At 37.8% G+C, this 22,455-nt stretch overlaps 1 protein-coding gene across 7 annotated transcripts in view; it reads left to right on the top strand.

Annotated features, from left to right (window-relative positions):
• CADPS2 (calcium dependent secretion activator 2) overlaps positions 1-22,455 on the top strand; it is a 487,000-nt gene that overhangs the window by 206,695 nt on the left and 257,850 nt on the right. For all 7 annotated transcript variants that reach the window (XM_060020810.1, XM_060020806.1, XM_060020805.1 and 4 more), the window contains one exon: positions 18,591-18,702. In XM_060020810.1, the coding sequence (XP_059876793.1) occupies positions 18,591-18,702 (112 nt within the window). The remainder of the gene's footprint in view (positions 1-18,590; positions 18,703-22,455) is intronic.

Genomic DNA, 22,455 nt, shown 5'->3' with positions numbered 1-22,455 from the left:
CTTTAGTATTTGCTTTTATAATATGTACAAACAGACTCTGCCTCCGTATTTCATTTTTATTTCAGGGGAAGACTTTAGTGAATAAGTGCTCTATCAGATTCACCTCATAGAGAAAATTATGGTTACTACTTAAGCAGTCAGGTAGCATTTAATTCTTGTGACATATTCCGTACTAATTCTCTACTTAAGCAGGGCACAGGTGCAGTGATGATAGGATAAGAAACGTGTACCGAAAAAGACAAGTGGAAAAATACCACAAAATCATTTCGTTCAAGCACCAAAAAGAGCTTAAATAAATTTAAGCTCTTAAAAACTAAATGAAATGTTTATTGAATAAATTAGTAAAACACACACGTTACTCATTAACAAATTTTGCCTAAAGAAAGTTCCACATCTTCACAGTTGGCTAAGACAGAGATTGGGTAAGAAACGGACAGTAGTCTCAGGTAAACACTTAAAAAGCGTACGTGTGTTGTTTATCAGCCGTGACAGTTCTGATACGTAGAAACTCACTTATTTGAGAATCTTTCTGAACCACTATAAATATATTAAAATTACTGGCAATATTATTTTAGTTAAATGTAATGTTATATTTTAAAATACAAAAGTGGCTTTCAGATTCAGATGATTGCTCTTATTTAACACCATCCCCCCACCTTGAGTTGGTTGCGTTATCCATAGAACTGTGTGTCTGTAAACATGAAATATTTTCTATATTTTTTGTATATATTAATGGAAGTCTGATCTAAAGCTCTGGTGCATGCAACTTGTGCAGTTGTCCGATGTGGCAGTAATTAAAGAAACTCAGCTCCTGATCTCAGTTCTCCTTCCATATAAGTTGGCCCTGCACATCTGTGGGTTCCACATCCACAGCTTCAGCCGACGGCACTAGGTCCGCATTTGGTAGAATCAGCTTATGTGGAACCTGCCAGATACCCAGGGCCGACTATACTTATGACATTTTATATGAGGGGCTTGAGCGTCCATGGATTTGGTATCTGAGGGGGATACTGGAACCAATCTCCTGCAGATACCAAGAGACAACTGTATAGCTCAGTAAAATATACTATCAACCAAACTTGGTCATTCAACTGCTGTGAATCACTTCATAGTCCTTTGAGGACTGGTTAGAATAAAGTATATGGTGTCATTCATTCATTCAACAAACAGTTATTGAGTCGCTCTGTGCTAAGTGCCACACAGGTACTGGGTTTGAAGTGATGACTAAAATCAGAAATGGCTAGTAAATAAAAATAAAATAAAAATTAAAAAAAAAAGAAAGAGCTATTGCCAATGGTGCTTGAAGTCTAAAGCAGGGAGACACCCTGTTACATGTACAGGAACACATAATTACAAACTGAGTTAACTGCTCTGAAGAAAAGGAATCTGATCCTAGGCAAATATATATGTCACAGTAATGTTACTTACTTGGGGGATTGTCCAGTGCTGCAAATGGAGTTGGCTAGGGAAGTCTTTTTGAGAATGTAACCCTTGAGCTCTCAACAGAAGGACAAGTAGTAGTTAATCGGATGATGACAGAGGATCATGGGACAACTAGGAATCTATACTAATGAAGCAACAGGCAAGTTCAGCTGCCCTATGGCAGGAACCTTCTGGATGGGCATCGACTGGGGTTAGAATGGTTGACATGAGGCCTGAGGCATAGCTAAGGGCCGGGTATGCCCAACCTTGAGAGCCATGGTAAGGATATTAATCTTCATTCTGGTGTCTTTGTTTCCTTATCTTAAATTTTTTCTTTTACCCTTTCCCATCTTCTATGGTAGAAACCTCAGTGTACGTCAGAGTTTTTGCTTCTGTTCATAAACATAGACTTGCTTGCTTAGTACGTTTCAGAGTGGTAGCATTTTTCTAGGGAAAATAAAAAGGAACTGCTTTCATATTGTGGAGTTTGGTGGGAAAGAACCATTTGTAAGGATAGCTCATGTGTAAAGCAGCGGTATCTTCTTCTCGCATCATTGCGGGAAGCGAGTTAATCGTTCACAAGTAGTTACTCCAGCTCTGTAGCTGGGTAAAGACCACCACAGATTTTCTAATCATGCTTCTCAGGTTACCTTAGCCCTGTTCTCCTGTACCCTTTTTCCTGGTTTATCGTTTTCTGATTTTCCCATCCGTAGTTGACTCTTTTGGGTTGCACCAAATCTGCATCATCTGGCCATTCCTTCCAGGGCCATGCGCTGCTCTGTGTGTACCACCACATCCCTACCACTTGATTTGGCCTGTTTCTTGACTCTGTCATTCTGGTCAGCTCACCTCTGTAGCCATTCTTTACATTTTACCATATCTCCACCATTTGAAGGTAAGACTCTGTTGCTAACCATAGTAGCTCAAGGACAGAATGAATGAAGGAAAAAAACAAAAAATGAAAACAAAAAATCCCAAGCCTCCCTCTGCACATGCCAACCAAAACGGGGGAGAGACCTGCCAGCTGGTTTTGAATCTTAAGAAATTCTTCTCTAGGCTAGATTTCCCACTGATACGTTGATGACAAAAGCTCCACCTGGACTATCAGGTTCTTAGCCTGACCAAGATGAGCACCAGCTTTGTACTGTTACCAAGTACTATAGGACTGGAATTTTCATTTTATTTTGTTTCAGAATTTCCTCCAAGTGGCACCTGTAAAGATTTAATAAGGATTCTAGGAATTCCAAATATCTATATCTTAGACTTGGATGCAACGTTCCCCAAAGTGCTTCCTGCCTCGAAATTGGGTACCATGACTGTGTGAAAATAACTGTGCCTTACTCTCACAGACCAAGGGGCACAGAAAGCCAAAACATGCATCAGCCGTGTTTTCTGGAGCTGATTCAGCACTGATGGACTTCCCAGAAGTCAAAGAGCTGTCAGCAAAACCTACATCCCCACCTAATCTGGGTAAAACCTGTGGTGTTTCAGGGCCTGTCTTCTGTCCTGCTTGATGTATTTGCTGCTGCTTTCAGCTGAGAACAGAATGTACGGTCACTCTCAGGGCTGCTCTCCCTTCAGAGAAACGGGTATGAGGAAGCAGTCAGGAATTGCTCACTTGGATCTCTATCCTGACATCAGGAGAATAGGGTGCTCGGGTGAATTGAGAATAGTCATTTATTTAGTATGCCCTTCTAATTTTCAAGACATTATGATAGGTGTTTTCTTACTGATTTCATTTATTCTTCTGAATCCTTGTCAGGGAGGTCTTACTACTATTCCTGTTTTCTAGGTAGGAGAATGTATCCTCAAAAAGTTTGACATACATGATTTAACTCAGCTTTTCAAGCCCAGTCCTCTTAGACTACAAATTTTGTACTTTTTTTTTTTTAACACATCATCATCTTCTCTCTTGAATATGTAATGTATGCTTGTTACGTACAGAGCACAGTGGTGGTTGCAGTGAGGGGTCTAGCTGTTGTTGCTGAGACAAATCATAAACGTAGAAGGATAATGCAGTAGGGGGGAGACTTTGGTCTTAATGTGGAGGCCACTATGTACCTTTAATCTGTACTATATAGTATTTGTTTGTTTCACGCTTCTCCCTTTCCCACAAGCTAAGTCCCTGGATGCCGTAGTCTGTTTTCTTTCATCTTCGTATTTTAAAACATTCATCACTACAATGGTCATATACTAGGTGCTTATTAAATATCGTTCTAGAGGTTGCACAAATGAGGCAAGAATTAAAGTGTCGTTATTAAAATGTTTCCTCAAGTGCCAATTAGGTAAGTTATGGAGAAACATAAATCACTTTCACTCCTTTAAAACCTTAACAGAGTTCCCGTTGTCTCATAAGGATCAAACATTTTTTTCAAAAAAATCAATTTAAATGTCCTTAATTTTTAAAAGCGTGTCTGCGTTGCATTTACGTTCTAAAGTATCACAAAATTAAGTAGCCACCGGCCATCAGAAGTCCCCAGCTAATGGGGATTTCTTTTCCTGAGTAACACAGGGTAGGTCTCATAGGATCTAGAAGCACCAAGGGCCAGCAGTGACTGTGTCCTATGAAAATTACCAGATCCGGCTCCTTGACCGGATTCCTCCTGCGTCTTCCTGTGATGTCCTCCGGGCAGTGGACCGGAGTACAAGTACCCTACTGATGCTCTTGGGGCTGGTTTGGGCCCCGCCATGTTTTGCATGCTTTAGATCTGCTTGCTTCAGCTCCATACATCATGCTCTTGTTGAGTGCTTGTTGCTTTTGGCTGTCTTCTTAACCCCTTCAGGATGGTCCCAGGTGACTCCGACCCTCTCTGGAATCTGAGATGTTGGTATAATTCAGAGACTTCTCCTGTTGTTCCCAAACTACTCTGCACTTGGCAAATCTTTTTATTTCACATAAATAGTCATTTAGGAATGAAAAAAAAGTAGTTTTATCTGCAGGGAGACCCCAGGAGGGATTTTTCTAGGAGAAAACAGCCTGTGTAGATGATTCAGTCTGCTGTTTCCCTTTCAACCCCCCTGCCCCCCACCCGATGTTACTGCTTGAAGACACAACCAAGAGTCTTTTACCTTTGGAGCAGCTAGAAACAGCTGAGGAGCATTTGCTTTCAAATGTAAGTCATTAAGAATGGGATGCACTAACATTGTATTACTTTAGCAATTCCAAGGCCTTCACATTAAAAAATACGTAAAGCAAAATATTTTCATGCCCATATTGTCTAGCCCCAAAGAACATTAACCCCTGCTTGAAATTCTATCAAATTAAAGAGTAATCATTGGAAGATCTGGTAAAGCAAGCACCAGCTGACCCTTGAACAACATGGGTTTTGAACTGCATGGGTCCACTTATACGTGAATTTTTTTCACTGGTAAATACTACAGTACTGCGCCATCTGAGTTGGCTGAATCCACAGATGCGTGTATAGGGAGGTCTGACTGTAAATTATACTTGGATTTTCGACTACGCAGAGGGGCAGCACCCCAACCCCTGTGTTGTTCAAGGGTCACCTGTACTAGTAACTGATGGACACTCCAACTTACTAATAACAGTATGCTATACTGATTAGTGATAATTATAACCTAGTATTTGGAAACAGTATAGTTTAAATTTCTTTTTATCTTTAAAGGATAATGCATGAATTCTATGACATTTGAAAGTTTTTTTTTAAAATTCCAGTTTATATAACACATCCACCTTTTATTTTTATGTCAAAAAAACCAGGAAAAAAATCAGACTGATATTCTCACATAAGCCTCAAAGTTACGGGTATGAGAACAGTATGCACATACATTGGTAAATTTCTGTAGTGGTTTATGCAGTATGTTCTCATTTTTACACCATTGCATTTTATTATTTAAATCCTTTTCTAGGGATTTATGTGTGTATAGTGGACTTTATGCTTTATAGTTAAGTTAATTTATCTTCTATATCAATTATTTAGCCTGTCTTTCTAAATGTAAGTTCTTAAAAATCTTGATTTCCAGCTTATAAAAAGCTACTTTTGGGTGCTTTCTTGACCAAGTAAAATTGTAATGCAAGATGTGACAAATGGTTCTCTTTAAAATTAGATGCATCAAGCTAATGTCTCTGAACTACCTTGCTCTGAGGGAGAAAAAGAAAAATGCGTATGAGAGATTATATCTTCTGTCGTTCCTGAAATCTGATTTTGTGCTAACATGCTTGTTAGACTTGTTCAGAAGAAAATGGTTCAAATATAATGATTTCTATACTCTGGATATGGAAGTTTAATGGCATTGAATAACTTCATAAATGAAATGCAGACTTCAGAGGAGAATTTTATCATATTATTCTTGAGGCTTTACCAATCTTGAGAGCAACAAAATGGAGCTCTTTGAAGGCTAGCGGAGACATCATCGAGTAGAGGGTAAGAGCCAGAATGAAGGTGAAGCCCAGAGCGTTTTTCTTTCATTTTGAAAGTGATCATTACCCATCCTGAGTCATCCCCAAATATTGTTCTACCTTAAACTGCAAGATACCATCCCAGGATTTCTTCATTGTCATGTTGAAGAAACAGAGAACTTTGTATTGTCTTTTCATCATAATAAAAAGCTTTTAGTGTGGTGTTTTTGAAAGCTCCTCCCAAAGCTTAGAGTGATCAAACTTAGTTACTTTAAAGGATATTTTTTATTTCTTCTATTAAGATTTGCGTCATGTCAGCATTGAGACTGCACATTGTCTTTAAAAGAAAGCTTAAAGATAATGTGCAAAAACGGGTTAAGATCCAGACTACTCTCTCTCCTTTCCAGATTTGGTCTTTTATTAATCCTCCTTTCTTTTCTCCCCCCTCTACCCTCTTTCTCCATTGTTCTTCTCTTTTTCACCCCTACTTTCTTTCTCCCCCATCTCTTTCTCTTCCTGTTTCTTTTTTTCTCCTTTGTCGTCTTTTGCTATTAGTTGATATCTCTCTCTAGTTTCTGATATTGTCTGGATTTTAATGTTGCCGTTTTATGAAACAGATTAAAATCTTAACGTTCAAATCTATCAGTTTTTTTCCAGGTAGGTATCACTTTGCTTAGTAAAGCTAAAGGAATACTACTGTGGATCCTAATAGTAATAGTTAGCCTTCTGTATGCACTTTCTGTGTGACAGGTGCTGTGCCACTGTGAGCATTAATATGAATTGTCTTCATTTATACCTCAACAGTTTTATGCGGGAAATGTTAGTTATGACAGAGTTGCTTGCCTGGAGTCCCTTTGCACATTAGAGTTGGTGTTTGAGCCCACAGACTGTCTCTGGGACCTGCACTCTTTAGCCCTGTCTCACTACCACTGTTACTCCACTGAGGCAAGGGCTCAGATACTGGTTCGGATTTTTTTTTTTTTTTTTTTAGTCAATCTGTTCCCCCCCCCCACATCTTTATATGAAACTCTTTAGAACAATGTTGTGACACTTGTCATTAATTTCATTAAGGTTGTTGTATTTCACAGATAGCTATGCAGAATAATTCCTTTGGTTTTGTTGAAAGGATACAGTAGTATACTATGATGTCTTAAATGGAAATGTGCTTTGTTGAATAAATGTTATCCTCGTGGCCTAGGAAGTTATATCATAATTTTATTCATTACCACAGTATTGCCTTGGGCATATTATTAACCTCTGCATTTCAATTTAGATATCTCAAATTGAAATTTCAAATACGTTTAAAGTATGTCAACTGTTACGACAATAAGTAAGGCAACTTTTATAAACATTATTGATCACCTAACTTAAACTAATTCCATTAAATATATAGAAAATTATTTTAAAATATACTCAGTATATTTTTAAGGGAAGAAATTTAAATCTGCTCTACAGATTAACTATTAAAATTGAAGGGGAGGGGTGTTTGTTTGTAATAAAAGTTTGAAATTCTATCCAGTAATCTTGGGTTTTGTATTACAATGTATTATTTTCAAATCTGGAGTTTTAATTACAATAGCTATTTGTGACAAATGTTATGTAATACATAGATAAATTTCTTATGAATCAACCTTTTTAATTACTTAGGAAACCTTTAATATTTAAGAACATAAAAGATGTCTTGGAATTCTGTCCTTGATCTTTTGCTTTTAATATTGTTGTAAAAACAGTTGAATATATAGAAAGACTTTTTTGTAGTATTTCTTGTAATAGTTAAAACTGGAAGCAACCTTAGGATCCATTCACAGAAGAGTGGTTGAATAAATGGTGACATAGCCATATAAGGGGAATGCTTTACAAGTCTTAAAAATTGTGTAAATCCACGTACTGATGCATAAAGAATACGTAGTGTTAAAGTACAAGTTATGGAACAATTTAAATTGTTAGAAATAAGTATGCACTTAGGTACACACACAAGCATATGGATACATATATGGACCTAGACTTGTAAGATACAGGTCCCCATTATCATTGAGTTTTAATGGGCACCTTTCACAAGCTCATTCATTGTCATAGCTTCTACCATCTCTATGTTAATAATTCTCAAATCCGTATCTTCATTTGCAGCGTTTTAGCAAAAGTCCAGACCTGAGTTTCCAGCAGCCTATTGCAAGCAGTTAAATTTTTCAAATAAGTCCCTCTCATAGTTTTGACCATAGTTTTGATGGGTAAATGACATCACCAGTCATCCAAATTCCCATGAAAATGTAGTTACCTTCACCATTCTTCCATTAATCTTTGGCTTAAGTCCATCAGTTTTGGATAAAACTCTGAAACACTTGGGCCCTGGGAAATGACTTAGAAATGTTGAACTTTTTAAATTTGAAGATCTGTTCTTCCAAAAATGTCTTCTGTTTAAAAAGAGCTTTCCATGAAACTGTCTTATTACTTGCTCATATTAATCAAATGCTATATTTTAAAGGATTTATACAGTGCTTAACAATTTTTAAAATGCTTTCAGTGTTTTCTTATTTAATTTATATTCATGTAATTAATAATCAGGCTATTTGTAATGCTTTTAAAATTAATCCCCATTTAAAATAATTCAATTAAAAATATAGTCCTGTGTATTTGTAATAGTGAGGTCTTGTATCTGCTTGGTATATTTTATACGTCCTATTAATGTACCTATTTTACACACACATCTATTTCAGAGTGATTTTAGAATGCTCATGGCCATGATGAGTGGGACAATGGCTGACAGAAATATACCAACAGATTCAGGCAAGGGGTATAGGTTTCTTTATGTAAGTAAAGCATGCTAGAGCTCAGCTGCATAAAGACAGCTGCACAAGCAGAGACACAGCTGTTTGCCCTCAGTCAACCAGGCAAACTTCCCTGGCATCCAGTCCCCAAGAAGGCACATGTCTGTGGATGATAACTCTTTGAAACTCTTGTGGGTACACCATACCATCAGGCCTTCCTCATGAACTCACTGCATCCCATTCTCAAGCATCTTATTCCTTCTTGGTCCTTGGAGCTTGTGAAGAATGCCCAACTACCTTGTCACCAAATATGAGTAATTGAAAATAACTCAAGACAGTCCTGACTGTTCATCATGAATTGGGCGAATCCAAATCTAGTTTCTTGGGCAAATTCCCTGTAGGACAGCAGAAAGAGACCTCAGACCTATTTGAAATCAATTGCAGAAAACTTGGAAGTGTTTTCTACTTTCCAAGAGAGTATCTAAGTCAGTGCTACCAAATATCTGATGTTTGGATGTTTATCAACCGAAACTTTTATTTAGGCAAAGATTGTTGGATGAATGTTGCATCATTTTAATCTTAAAATGCCTAAATTATGAAAATGATAACTTATCTATAGTTGGATTGTTTGGTTAAGTAATTGCAGCATGGAAGATCTTAAGAATTACATGTGATTCTTTAAAGACTGATCTCTACCTCTGTAGTTGGATCCTTATTTAATGTTTTTATTATAAAATTAGTGATGTATTTGAATTATGTCACTGAGTTTTGATCATTTTAATAACTCAACTTGTGTAATAGAATTAAAGATAATTTGGTGAAGACTTTATTTTAAAAAGCAGTCACTAGATTGGAAATAAGGGTTTGTAAATTTCCAATATAACAGCAATAGTCAGACAGTATAAAGGACATAGACGGTATAGTCAGACAGTATAAAGGAAATAGATTCCGTAGAATTGCAAAATAAATACAATTGACCCTTGAACAACATGGGTGTGAACTGCATAGGTCCACTTACATGTGAATATTTTTCAACAGTAAATCCTACAGTACTGCACAATAAGTGGTCAGTTGAATCTGCAGATGGAGAGGAGTTGCGGATACAGAGGTCAACTATAACTTATATGGGGATTAACCCCCATATTGTTCAAGGGTCAACTGTACTATGAAATGAGTTCAACAAGGAATGCGTGAGACCTACATAGAAGAAGAAAAAAAAGTCTTCACCAAGAAATATCAGAACAGATTTTAGTTCATGGAGACCTCCCTTTTTCTTGAATAGAAATATAATTTGAAAATGTCTTTTTTTTGTTCTAACAGATATCTTATGAAGCTGTAATAATTAAAACAGAATAGCACAGCTCAGGAGATAGATATTTAGGACAGAAAATTCAAAACCAACCTCAAGTTTATATAATAGTAAATGCATTTGACTTTTAAACCAAATGAAATTGGGATAAAAGGAAAAGTGAAACTGAAATTTAATATTACTACTAAATTTCAGACAACTTGATGATTTAAACAGTGGAAATGTGTGAAATAAATATAGGTTAATATTCATCTTTGGTTAAGAAGAAACTTTTAACGTCGGATGTCAACATCAGAGACTATAAATCAAATTGATAGAATTAGCTACCTAATACTTTTAAACTATAGATTTTTTAAACTTATTTTTTATTTTTTTAAAATTTTTATTGGAGTATAGTTGATTTACAATGTTGTGTTAGTTTCAGGTGTACAGCAAAGTGAATAAGTTATACATATATATGTAGAGCCACTCTTTTTTAGATTCTTTTCCCATATAGGCCATTACAGAGTACTGAGTAGTGTTCCCTGTGCTATACAGTAGGTCCTTATTATGTGTTTTGTATATAGTAGTGTATATATGTGAATCCCAGTTTCAAAGTCATATATGAGTTAAATAGAAAATAACCAAGTGTGACAATATTTGCCACATGTATGGAAACAGTTAATGTCTATCTTACAAAGAGTTTTTAAAAATCACCAATTGATAGAAAGCCTGCTAAGAGAGAAATGGACCATCATAATAAAAAGGCAAGTCAGAAATGCAGATGACTAATAAAGAGAAAGTGCTAGACCTCAAAAGTAATTTAGAGCCCTGTTCAGTTCTGTATGATTTAGTTTATTGTTTATATTTGAGTTTATATGTCTGTCTCCCCTACTACTATGAGTTTACTTAGTACAGGATCTGTTGTCTTGATTTTTTTTGAATGCCCACTGCCTTTCCCAATACCAGTCACATAGTTGGCTAGATAAAACAATGAAGAGATAAGATGATGGATGAAATAATTTTTTGAGTTACATATATCTTTAACTCGTTACTGCTGGTTATAATGAGGAATATAGACTGAGACTGCTTTTAAGTTCTTAGCTTCTGTAATCATGGTGCATTATGTGGTCACAATGAGTAAGAATTTTGAGTTAAGGGATTTGAATGGTTTTTGACATAACTGTTGTACTGCTCATGGTTTTCAACATACTTTAAAACAAATATGCTATTAACTTCTGAGAATTCTTTCCGATCACAATATAAATCTGGTTCTCTAACTTCTCTGAGGCCATGGGAGGTATCTAGCTGTTAAGAATGCAGGGCAAGGGTGGAGAGAGATACGTTACAGAATAGAATAATAAAAATGTTTATTGTCTATAATCTTCTGTTAGAATATGTTTCAAGAGGCTAGACTTTGGTTGCTGACACTAGAATCTGTCTGGCACACACAAGGTACTCATCAATTTTTTTTGAATGAATAAAAGGCCCTGATTCAGTTTTGTGTCCCCTCTTTTTTTCTCTTTTTTTAATACATCATGCATGGTTGTACATCACCTTCATAGCTGTCATAGGTAGCAGCAAAATATTCCATTGTGCGCCATATAATTTACATAACACTTCCCCTAATATTAGACATTTAAGTTGCTTGCTTTTGCTATTATACCTAATGCTATAGGGAATATGTTCCTGCTTATACTTTTTTATTACACATTATTTTGTTAGGATAAATTCCTAGAAATAGTCTTACTGGATGAATAAATTGAACATATATTTTGGATCCTGATACAAATTTCCAGCATACTTTATTTATTAGCAAATACATAAATAATGTCAGTTATTTCAGTTGTATACGAACTACCCTGTTTTCATAGCCACGAAGACCTGCAGGTGCTTTGTAGATATTTTATTGATTGGAAGATTTGCATTGGAAGTCTTAATCCTCATAAATAATACATTCATAGATGTACAAAAAGGCAATGCATTTTGAAACAAAGCAAATTGACAGCAAGGGTAGTGTATTCTTTCATCACATAATACAGAGAAAATAGTAAGATGATAACTAGTATTAATTCCTGAAAGTGTTTAAACATGCCAATTAAGTAGAAAACAAGGAAATATGGTGAATATTGAAGATAGGCCTATTATCTTTTTCCTTTCTTCCCTGACTTTTTTGGTGGAGGGGGAGGGAGACTTTGGTTTTTAATTCATTCGTTACAGAATTCATAAGCATGTTTTAACTGTACATATCTTTTTAACTTATTTTTCAGAGGAGAAATTATCAAGGTGATGCCAGTTTGCTTGTATCCTAGAATGTTGGAATATATAAGGACTGTTAAGTGTCACCATATTTATATTCATGCACCCTTTAAAATTGCACATTTTTGTCAAATGTCTCTAGCTGTTAGTTAGGATCTGCCAGTATCCTTGTGCCTCAGCTTCTCCCTGCCTGAAAGCATGTTGTTTAAGCTTTCCTCATTTCACAGGAGTTGGCCATTAGCAATCCATACTCCACATACAGAGTTCCTGGACCTGGTTTGTAGGTAAATGTACTCTTGTGGATCGCCCGTCAGGCCTCTGATATTCATCTATTTCCTGCCTTCATTGGCATACTGGTTTTGAGAATGGATACCCTGGATTCCCTTCCAAGTTATAGATTACTAATGATTTCTCATAAATTTTAACTCTTTGTTTTCTAATAAATTACTGTCTCTACTTGGAATATATTGGTTAGATTCCTTGTCTGACTTCTCTAAGCTTGTCTGTACCTTATCACCATTCCTGGCATAGTGTTAGTTCTCTAATTTTACGAAAGTCTGATGGTTGAAAAGTAATCATGACCTTGGGATCGTGAAAAAATAAACTGTTCATACTTAAAGGGCTTGGTTACTATTGAACACTTTACATCACCAAAAAGGACACCAAAAGTTGACAAAAATACAAAGGGAAATTGACAAAAATTTCAGTTTTGGTGGGAGACCTCAATACTTACACCTTGCTATATAAGGGATACCAAAAATCATCAAGGATAAAATAGATTTAAATAGCACAGTAGAGGAGGGACCTTCAACTTGGTGGAGGAGTAAGATGTGGAGATCACATTTATCCCCACAGATACATCAAAAATACATCTATATGTGGAACAACTCCCACAGAACACGTACTGAACACTGGCAGAAGACTTCAGACTTCCCAAAAGGCAAGAAACTCCCCACGTACCTGGGTAGGGCAAAAGAAGAAAGAATAAACAGAGACAAAAGAATAGGGATGGGACCTGTACCTCTGGGAGGAGCTGTGAAGGAGGAAAAGTTTCCACACACTAGGAAGCCCCTTCCACGGGCGGAGACTGCGGGTGGCGGCGCGGGGGAAGCTTCGGAGCCGCGGAGGAGAGCGCAACCACAGGGGTGCGGAGGGCAAAGCAGGGAGATTCCCGCACAGAGAATCAGGGCCGACCGGCACTCACCAGCCTGAGAGGCTTGTCTGCTCACCCGCCGGGGCGGGCAGGGGCTGGGAGCTGAGGCTCGGGCTTCGGTCGGAGCGCAGGGAGAGGACTGGGGTTGGCTGCGTGAACACAGCCTGAAGGGGGCTAATACACCACAGCTAGCTGGGAGGGAGTCTGGGAAAAAGTCTGGAGCTGCCTAAGAGGCAAGAGACCATTGTTTCAGGGTACGTGAGAAGAGAGGATTCCTTCCCTGTCTGCCCACAGAAGGCAGAACACCGCCTAAATGAGTTAAAGAGATGGGCGCGCGAGCCGCGGCTATCAGCTTGGACCCCAGAGACGGGCATGGAACGCTGACGCTGCTGATGAAGCCACCAAGAAGCCTGTGTGCAAGCCCAGGTCATTATCCACACACACACTGCCCCCCCCCCCCCCCCCCCGGTAGCCTGTGCAGCCCGCCACTGCCAGGGTCCCGTGATCCAGGGACAATTTCCCCGAGAGAACGCATGGCGTGCCTCAGGCTGTTGGAACGTCATGCCAGCCTCTGCCGCTGCAGGCTCTCCCCACATTCCAATTATAACTACCGTACTCCTCCCTCCCCTGACCTGAGTGAGCCAGAGCCCCCGAATCAGCTGCTCCTTTAAACCCCTCCTGTCTGAGCGAAGAACTGATGCACTCAGGCGACCTACACACAGAGGCAGGGCCAAAACCAAAGCTGAGCCCCTGGAGCTGTGCGAACACAGAAGAGAAAGGGAAATTTCTCTCAGCAGCCTCAGAAGCAGCAGATTAAATCTCCACAGTCAACTTGATGTACCCTGCATCTGTGGAATACCCGAATAGACAACAAATCATCTCAAATTGAGGAGGTGGACTTTGGGAGCAACTGTAGACCTGGGGATTGCTGTCTGTGACTGACTTGTTTCTGATTTTTATGTTCATCTTAGTATAGTTTTTAGTGCTTGTTATCATTGGTGGATTTGTTTGTTGGTCTGCTTGCTCTCTTCTTTTATTATTTTTAATACTTTTATTCTATTTTATTCTTTTATTATTTTTTCTTTCGTTTTTTTCCCTTTTGTTCTGAGCTGTGTGGCTAACAGAGTCTTGGTGCTCCGGCCTTGTGTCAGGCCTGAGCCTCTGAGGAGGAAGAGCTGAGTTCAGGACACTGGTCCACCAGAGACCTCCCGGTCCCACATAATATCAGGCGGCGAGAGCTCTCCCAGAGAGCTCCATCTCAACGCTAAGACGCAGCTCCATCCAATGGCCAGCAAGCTCCAGAGCTGGATGCCCCATGCCAAACAACTAGCAGGACAGGAACACCACCCCACCCATTAGCAGAGAGGCTGCCTAAAATAATACTAAGATCACAGACATCCCAAAACATACCACTAGACGCAGCCCTGCCCACCAGAGCACAGGCACCAGGAAGCCTCCACCAGCCACTGAACCAAACTTACCCACTGGGGGCAGACACCAAAAACAATGGGAACTATGAACCTGCAGCCTGTGAAAAGGAGACCCCAAACACAGTAAGTGAAGCAAAATGAGAAGACAGAGAAATATGCAGCAGATGAAGGAACGAGGTAAAAACCCACCAGCCCAACCAAATGAAGAGGAAATAGGCAGTCTACCTGAAAAAGAATTCAGAGTAATGGTATGATCCAAAATCCAAAGATGATCCAAAATCTTGGAAATAAAATGGAGAAAGTACAAGAAATGTTTAACAGGGACCTAGAAGAACTAAAGAGTAAACGAACAGTGATGAACAGCACAAAAAATGAAATTAAAAATTCTCTACAAGGAATCAATAGCAGAATGACTGAGGCAGAAGATAAAAGAGTGGAAATAACTACCGCAGAGCAAGATTAACAAAAAAGAATGAAAAGAATTGAGGACAGTCTCAGAGACCTCTGGGACAACATAAAAATGCATCAACATTCGAATTATAGCGGTCCCAGAAGAACAAGAGAAAAAGAAAGGGACTAAGAAAATATTTGAAGAGATTATAGTTAAAAACTTCCCTAATATGGGAAAGGAAATAGTCAAGTCCAGAAAGTGCAGAGAGTCCCATACAGGGAAAATACAAGGGGAAACACACCAAGACACATATTAATCAAACTTTCAAAAATTAAGCACAAAGAAAATGTATTAAAAGCAGCAAGGGAAAAGCAACAAATAACATACAGGGGAATCCCCGTAAGGTTAACAGCTGATCTTTCAGCAGAAACTCTGCAAGCCAGAAGGGAGTGGCAGGACATATTTAAAGTGATGAAAGGGAAAAACCTGCAACCAAGATCACTCTACCCAGCAAGGATCTCATTCAGATTTGACAGAGAAATTAAAACCTTTACAGACAAGCAAAAGCTGAGAGAGTTCAGCACCACCAAACCAGCTTTACAACAAATGCTAAAGGAATTTCTCTAGGCAGGAAACAAAAGAGAAGGAAAAGACCTCCACAAACAAACCCAAAACAATTCAGAAAATGGTAATAGGAACATACATATCAAGAATTACCTTAAATGTAAATGGATTAAATGCTCCAACCAAAAGAGCTAGACTGGCTGAATGGATATGAAGACAAAACCTGTATATATGCTGTCTACAAGAGACCCATTTCAGACCTAGGGACACATACAGACTGAAAATGAGGGGATGGAAAAGATATTCCATGCAAATGGAAATCAGAAGAAAGCTGGAGTAGCAATTCTCACATCAGACAAAATAGACTTTAAAATACAGACTATTACAAGAGACGAAGAAGGATACACTCAGAGGTAAAATGCTGAAAATATTCCCTTTAAGAAGAAAGCAGGGGACGTGGGTTTGTGCCCCAGTCCGGGAAGATACCACATGCCACGGAGCGGCTGGGCCCGTGAGCCATGGCCGCTGAGCCTGCGCGTCCGGAGCCTGTGCTCTGCAACGGGAGAGGCCACACAGTGAGAGGCCCGCGTACAGCAAAAAAAAAGAAGAAATTCTAGGGAATTATTAACATAAAATCCAAAATCCTAGCTACTTTGGTGGTAGTGTGGAGTAGGGGCGAGAGGAAGATGTGACCACTGCAGACCTGAACAGAGCTCTTCTAATGTCCTGGTACATTTTCCATCTTAACCTGAGCTGTGGGAATATCGATTTTCTTTTTATTATTATTTACATTGTATTTTACTTTTAGGCAATTTATATAGGATGTTCACAATAAAATGGTTTTAATGAGTAAATGAGAGACGTACCACAGTGAATAAAGATTGAAGAACAGTTGTTGAAGATGCTTGTTTGTCGAGGATCTGAGTTAGTAGGCAGTTTTCCGGAAGTTCGTGCGATCATGGGTGAGCACAGCTCTTTACATGTGCGATGTTATTTGTCTTATTGTATCCAACAAAGTGGAATTGGTAACACATTTCCCTTCCTTCAGGTAAAATTACAGGAGGATGAGGGTAAAAGACAAAACTCACCAAGTCCCTCAGTGATGGTTAATAGGGTCAGTCAATATTTTTCTCTTTGGAGAACTGCATATTGGAGTAGATTAGGAATTTCAAATAATCATCTAAAACTGTAATAATAGTTTCAAAGGATTTTTGACATTAGAGGAGACAAAATATCATTGATTTAATACACCAAAGAATTTTTATGAAGAGAATTTAATTTAAAAGATCAGCAAATTCTGTGGAAAACTATTAGGCTGTGTCTACATGACTACTAAAAATCATTGATTTCAGTTATAAGAAAATGTCTCCAAAAGTTAGTTTTCCAAATTTAACCACATGTTACTCAATAAAGAGAAGGGTATGTCATGGGCGTCAACTCCGGAGTTGTTATCCAGATCGGCTGACTGTATTCAAGGCTTAAGATTCCACACTCTAAATTAAGAATTGTTCTCTCCTTCCTTATTTTGGTTCTGAATCTATTTTTATTTTTATTCCTATTTTAGCTCTACTTTATCTCAGACCATCTTAATTCTATGAAATGGCAAAAAGATTCTTTGCTAATCAGTTTCTAGAAATCTAAAATAGAAATTAAGTTGCTTTCCATCCTGAATGAATCTCTCCCTTCCCTCTGAAGTATGACTTTAATTTCAGAAGAACAAAGTGCATCTTGAGGCAGGTTTCTTCAGTCATTGAAATGGCCTCTGCTTTTACTGTACATGTATCACAATGTTAAAAATTAAAACTGCCGTGATCGGAGAAGACATCATGATTATTTAGTTTTTGGTATACTTACGTCAGTTTTCTGTATTTCAGCTTTCTGAATAAGGTTTATAAAATAAAGTTTAGACAGTGCCAGGAATGTGGTAAACTTTTTTTTTAAATAAGAAATTGGTATTTTTATTTGATTATTTATTTTTTAACAGGAATCTTATCTCATTAAGCCTCTCTTTTTCTTCCTGTTATGTCTGTTTTTCTCGGTGGTGTTTTCTTTATGCTGTGCTGAATATCACGTCCGATCTCAGAATTATGAGAAACATTGATAAGATTTTTTAGTATCAGGTGTGTACTATCTGAGTTTGCAAATAGACTAGAATGTGTTGGTATGTGGTAAAGATGAGATGCTATTAATTAAAAGATAAGCCAAGGGAGCATGTTATTTTGTTATGATTTGAAAAGCCAGATATCGACAGACTGACTTCCTTCTTAGCAGAGTGTACTGGGAAATTAATGGCAAAACACTCCTATCTTTATGGTGCTTGTTTCTTTCCTTTTGACAGGAGCTTTAAAAAATCATGTAAAGTAAGGGATGAGATGATTACCTCCACTTTTAAAAATATAAATAAAATATCTAGTGAAGACTCTGTAAGAAGAGATGGTGTGAAATCTTCAGCATGCAAAAATAATTTCTGAGAAACGACCTCTTACACACTCCAACCGTTAACAGTTTTCCCCAGCCATCCATAAAAATTGTGTTGTAATTTGTGTTTGAATTAATAAAATAGGTTCCAATAGCTCTATCTATAATGCTCTACCTTTCTTTTAAAATTGAAGTATAGTTGATTTACAGTGTTGTGTCAGTTTTAGGTGTACAGCACAGTGATTCAGTTACATATATATATTCTTTAATGCTTTACCTTAACCTAAATTCTTACGGCACACTGTGTTTTGTACTCTAATGTGCTAATTTTTAGAACAGCTGAAAAATTATTACAAGCTGTAAAGCTTATTGTTGTTTTCTTTCTTGACTGTGCCATCTGTCAGAAATAGAAGCAAAGATAAAAATCTCTGAGCCATGAAAGATTCTCCACTGCTTAATCTGCCTTCTAAGGAAACACATCTACATGGAAAACAAAATTAATGCTGCATTTCAAAGAGAATCTTTGTTACTTCATTGCAGGTGGGGAACCCAAGGAGATTTTACCACTACTCATCCACGGCCTGTGGTCAAAGTAAAACTCTTCACGGAAAGCACTGGGGTCCTGGCCCTTGAAGATAAAGAACTGGGAAGGGTGAGTTATGGTCAGCTCCGTGTTTCCCAGAGAGCACAATTTTAACTTCTCTTGATTTAGAGTTAAGGTGGACCAGTATGCAGTGTGTAAACCTTCTGTTCGTACATTAATAATTTATTTGTAATTTCCCACGAGCCCAGCTTACAGCTCTGATTTACTAAACGTAATTGCTGTAATGGAGAAAGTGTTGTGATAGGCCTTGGGTGTTTAAGGGGAACACCTAAGGTCCTAGTCACTGACTGAGTCATTCTTGTCACACGTACTCCACTGGCCAATGAGTGAATGGTATAGGCCAACTTGTCCTTCTTGGCGAAAGGTAACCCTAGTTCAAACATTTCTGTCCGTGGGTTACAAGCATCCTCTTTATATTTGAAGTCATCTGCTCTTTATGTTCGTTGTGATTAGATTGATTACAGAATATCTCTTAAGTGTATTTATCTCTTGTACCTCTCTCATTTTCCCTGTGAGAAGGTCTTCGCCACACATCTTTTAGCATAGAATTGTTTTTTTCCTATAGTCACCTCCTCATACCTATAACATATTTATCCTCTAATCCAGTATCTCTCAGCTTCTTCTGACATTATGGTAGATGTGTGATCTTAACACCTCTCTGTGAAAGATTATCTGCAGTTTTGCTTACGAGGTAAATGTGTTCCAGTGAGTAGACTATAAAGTTATCTTCTGTAATGTGGATCTGTTTTACCCAGACCTGAGCACTGCTTTCATATATATTTTCCAGAAAATAAAGCCTTAAGAAATCTTACTTGAAAATTTCTGGTAATGGTGGATAGCTGGCGTGATGCTAGGTGTCGAAGGATGCTAGGATTCGTGTGTATGTTGGATTTTTTTCCCCCTAAAGTTGGGATTTCTATTCATTTCAACTCTTCCTCCTTTTCTGTATCCTTTTCACCTTTGAAGTTTTTTTCATTTCTAGGGATTTTGTGAATCGATACCCACACTCCAGAAATTGTGAGTCTGCATTCATATGCTAGATTTCCTCTTCTGTTTCCCTGTTATATGTATTTCTTAATACCTAAGAGAGCTAAACCATAATGTTCGTTCATTCATGTGCTTATATATTTGTGCATTTATTCATTCAACAAAGGTATACAGGTGGCATAATCTAAGAGCAGAACCCTGGAGACTGCACGTGGTCTGATGGATTTGTGAATCACGGTTTCTCATTTAAATTATTATTACATTCATTTTACCTTGTTTCCTTATTGTAACTATTTTTCACTGTGTAATAGCAGCCATTTTAAGTCTAAAGCTATAATGTAATTTAAGGTATTTTTAATTTATTTTTCAGCTCTCTAGATAGATATAGATATCTATATATATAAAAGCAATTTTTAAATTATGTACATGAGTGGTATATCTTCCAATCAGTTGTATATCTGAGAAAGACCTCATGCTCCCCTGTTCCTGTGATACATGAAAGACAGTTTTTCTATCTGTATATGAGTTTCTCAACCTCAGCACTATTGATGTTCTGAGTAGGATAATTCTTCGTTGTTAGGAGCACTCCTGTGCATTTTATGATATTTGGTAGCATTCCTGACCAGTCAATATATGCCAGTAGTCTCGTCCCCTCTTAAGTAAAGATGGTAAGAAATGTCTCCAGACATTGCCAAGTGTCCCCTGGGAGCACCCCTGCTTGAGATCCATAGATCTATGCTAATGACCTCAGTAGGTTCCATGATTATAAATGTTTTTTTGGGTTAATAACTTCCAATTTTTAAATTAGTTTTTTGGAGCTTCAGATTTGTATATCCAACTTGCCTACTTGGTATTTCTAATTGTGTATTAACAGATATCTCACACTAAATATTTTTGAAATAAGAACTTTTGATTAGCAACCCCGTCAAGTCTTCCATAGGGGCCATTGTCAAGCAAGTGACCTCAGCATGCCCTTTTTTTCTTCTTCTTTGACTCTAATACCCAATCTGTTTGCAAGTTTTGTCAGCTTTTTCTTAAATTTATACTGAGTACGTTCACACTTTAACATTTCCTTGACCGTGATTCAAGACATCATTATTTCTCACTAGTAATAGTCAGCTTACTGCTTCCTCATTTGTCATCTCGTCCCTTCTGATCCAGCGTTCACACCTCAGCCACTATGACCTATTTAAAATTCAAAACAGAATCACATCATTCTGTCCTTAAAATCTTCCACTGTCTTCTCAGTTATTTGGAACAAAGAATCAGACTCCTCATCATAGTGTCGTATGACCAAGAAGGGTTGTCAAAGTGAGACCCTGGACAAGCAGCATCAGCAACACCTGGAAAATTGTTAGAAATGCAAGTTCTCAGGCACAACTCTCCATCTGTTGGTGCAGAAACTTGGGGGTGGGGTGCTGCAATCTGTTCTAACAAGGCCGCCTCATAATTTGGACACACACCAACATTGAAGAACTCTGCTCTGCCTGAACTGATCTCTCTCCAAATTCATCTCCTATTACACACTCCTTGCTTACTATCATTCTTCCTTCATGTTTGGCTTTCTTTCTGTTCCTCAGACATATCAGACTCCTTCATGGTTTACACTTTGGGTCTTTAGATGTGTTATAATCTGACCACATGTGTGCAATTAGAAGAAAATTAGAAGAGAATGGTGGTCATCGCTGGAGGGTAGAGCTCCTGGTAATGTTTTCTATATATTTACCAACTTTTATACTTAGAAACAGTAACAACATTTTAATTTGAAGAAAAAGGCATTACTGAGCTTTGTAGTCTAAAATGATATAACTCTTGTATCTGGGGATCTTAGTTTAGTGAAGTTTTTTAATTAAAATTTTGTGCGGTATTTGAAAGATGAGTAACACAGCCTTTAAAATAGATGTATAACACAAGAAGATACACTAAATGGATATAACACAAGAAAACTGACAGTAACAAAAGCTGACAAGGATTCAAATCAACAAACTTAATCTTTGCTGGCGGAAATGAAAAGTTGTACAGCTACTGTGGAATACAACTTGCCAGTTTCTTATAAAGTTAAACTTAGACTTACCATATAGCCCAGCAGCTGCCCTCCTAGGTATTTACCCAAGGGTTTATACAGTTCATGTCCACACAAAACCTGCATGTGAATGTTTGTAACAGCTTTATTCATAATCACAAAAAACTGGAAGCAATAACATGTCCTTCAACAGAGTAATGGATAAATTGTGGTACATCTATGGAGTGGAATCCTATTCAGCAGTAAAAAGAAATGAACTACTAATTCATGAAACAACGTAAATGAAACTTAAATGCAAGTGAAGGAAGTCAGACCCAAAAGACTACATAATGTATGATTTGTTCTAAAAAAGGCAACATTATAGAAACAGAAAACAGATGAGTGTTTGCCATGGATTGACCCAGGGGGGAAGTGGTTGGCTGAAAAGGGTGTACAGGGATCTTTCAAGGTGAAGGAATTTTTCTGTGTGATACTGGGTATTGGATGTATGAATGTATGTATTTGCCTAAACACATAGAACTGTACGTCACAGGAGGAGATCAATCAAGATGGAGGAGTAAGAGAATGTGGAACTCACATGTGTTTGATAAATACATCAGAAATACACCTACATGTTGAACAGTTCTCACTGAAAACTAACTGGAAACTGGCAGAAGGACTCCTATACAACCAAGGCTGTAAGAAAGATACACATATGATCAGGTAGGAAGGGAAGAAAAACCATCAGGTTGGGACTTGTGTGCCTGGAAGGGAACTTAGAGGAAAAGGGAGAATACACGGCTGGACGCCTG

The sequence above is a fragment of the Delphinus delphis genome, chromosome 9 (assembly GCF_949987515.2).
Source record: "Delphinus delphis chromosome 9, mDelDel1.2, whole genome shotgun sequence".
NCBI lineage: Eukaryota > Metazoa > Chordata > Mammalia > Artiodactyla > Delphinidae > Delphinus > Delphinus delphis.
Note: the sequence above shows the minus strand (reverse complement) of the source record. Positions and strands in the feature narration are given on the sequence as shown.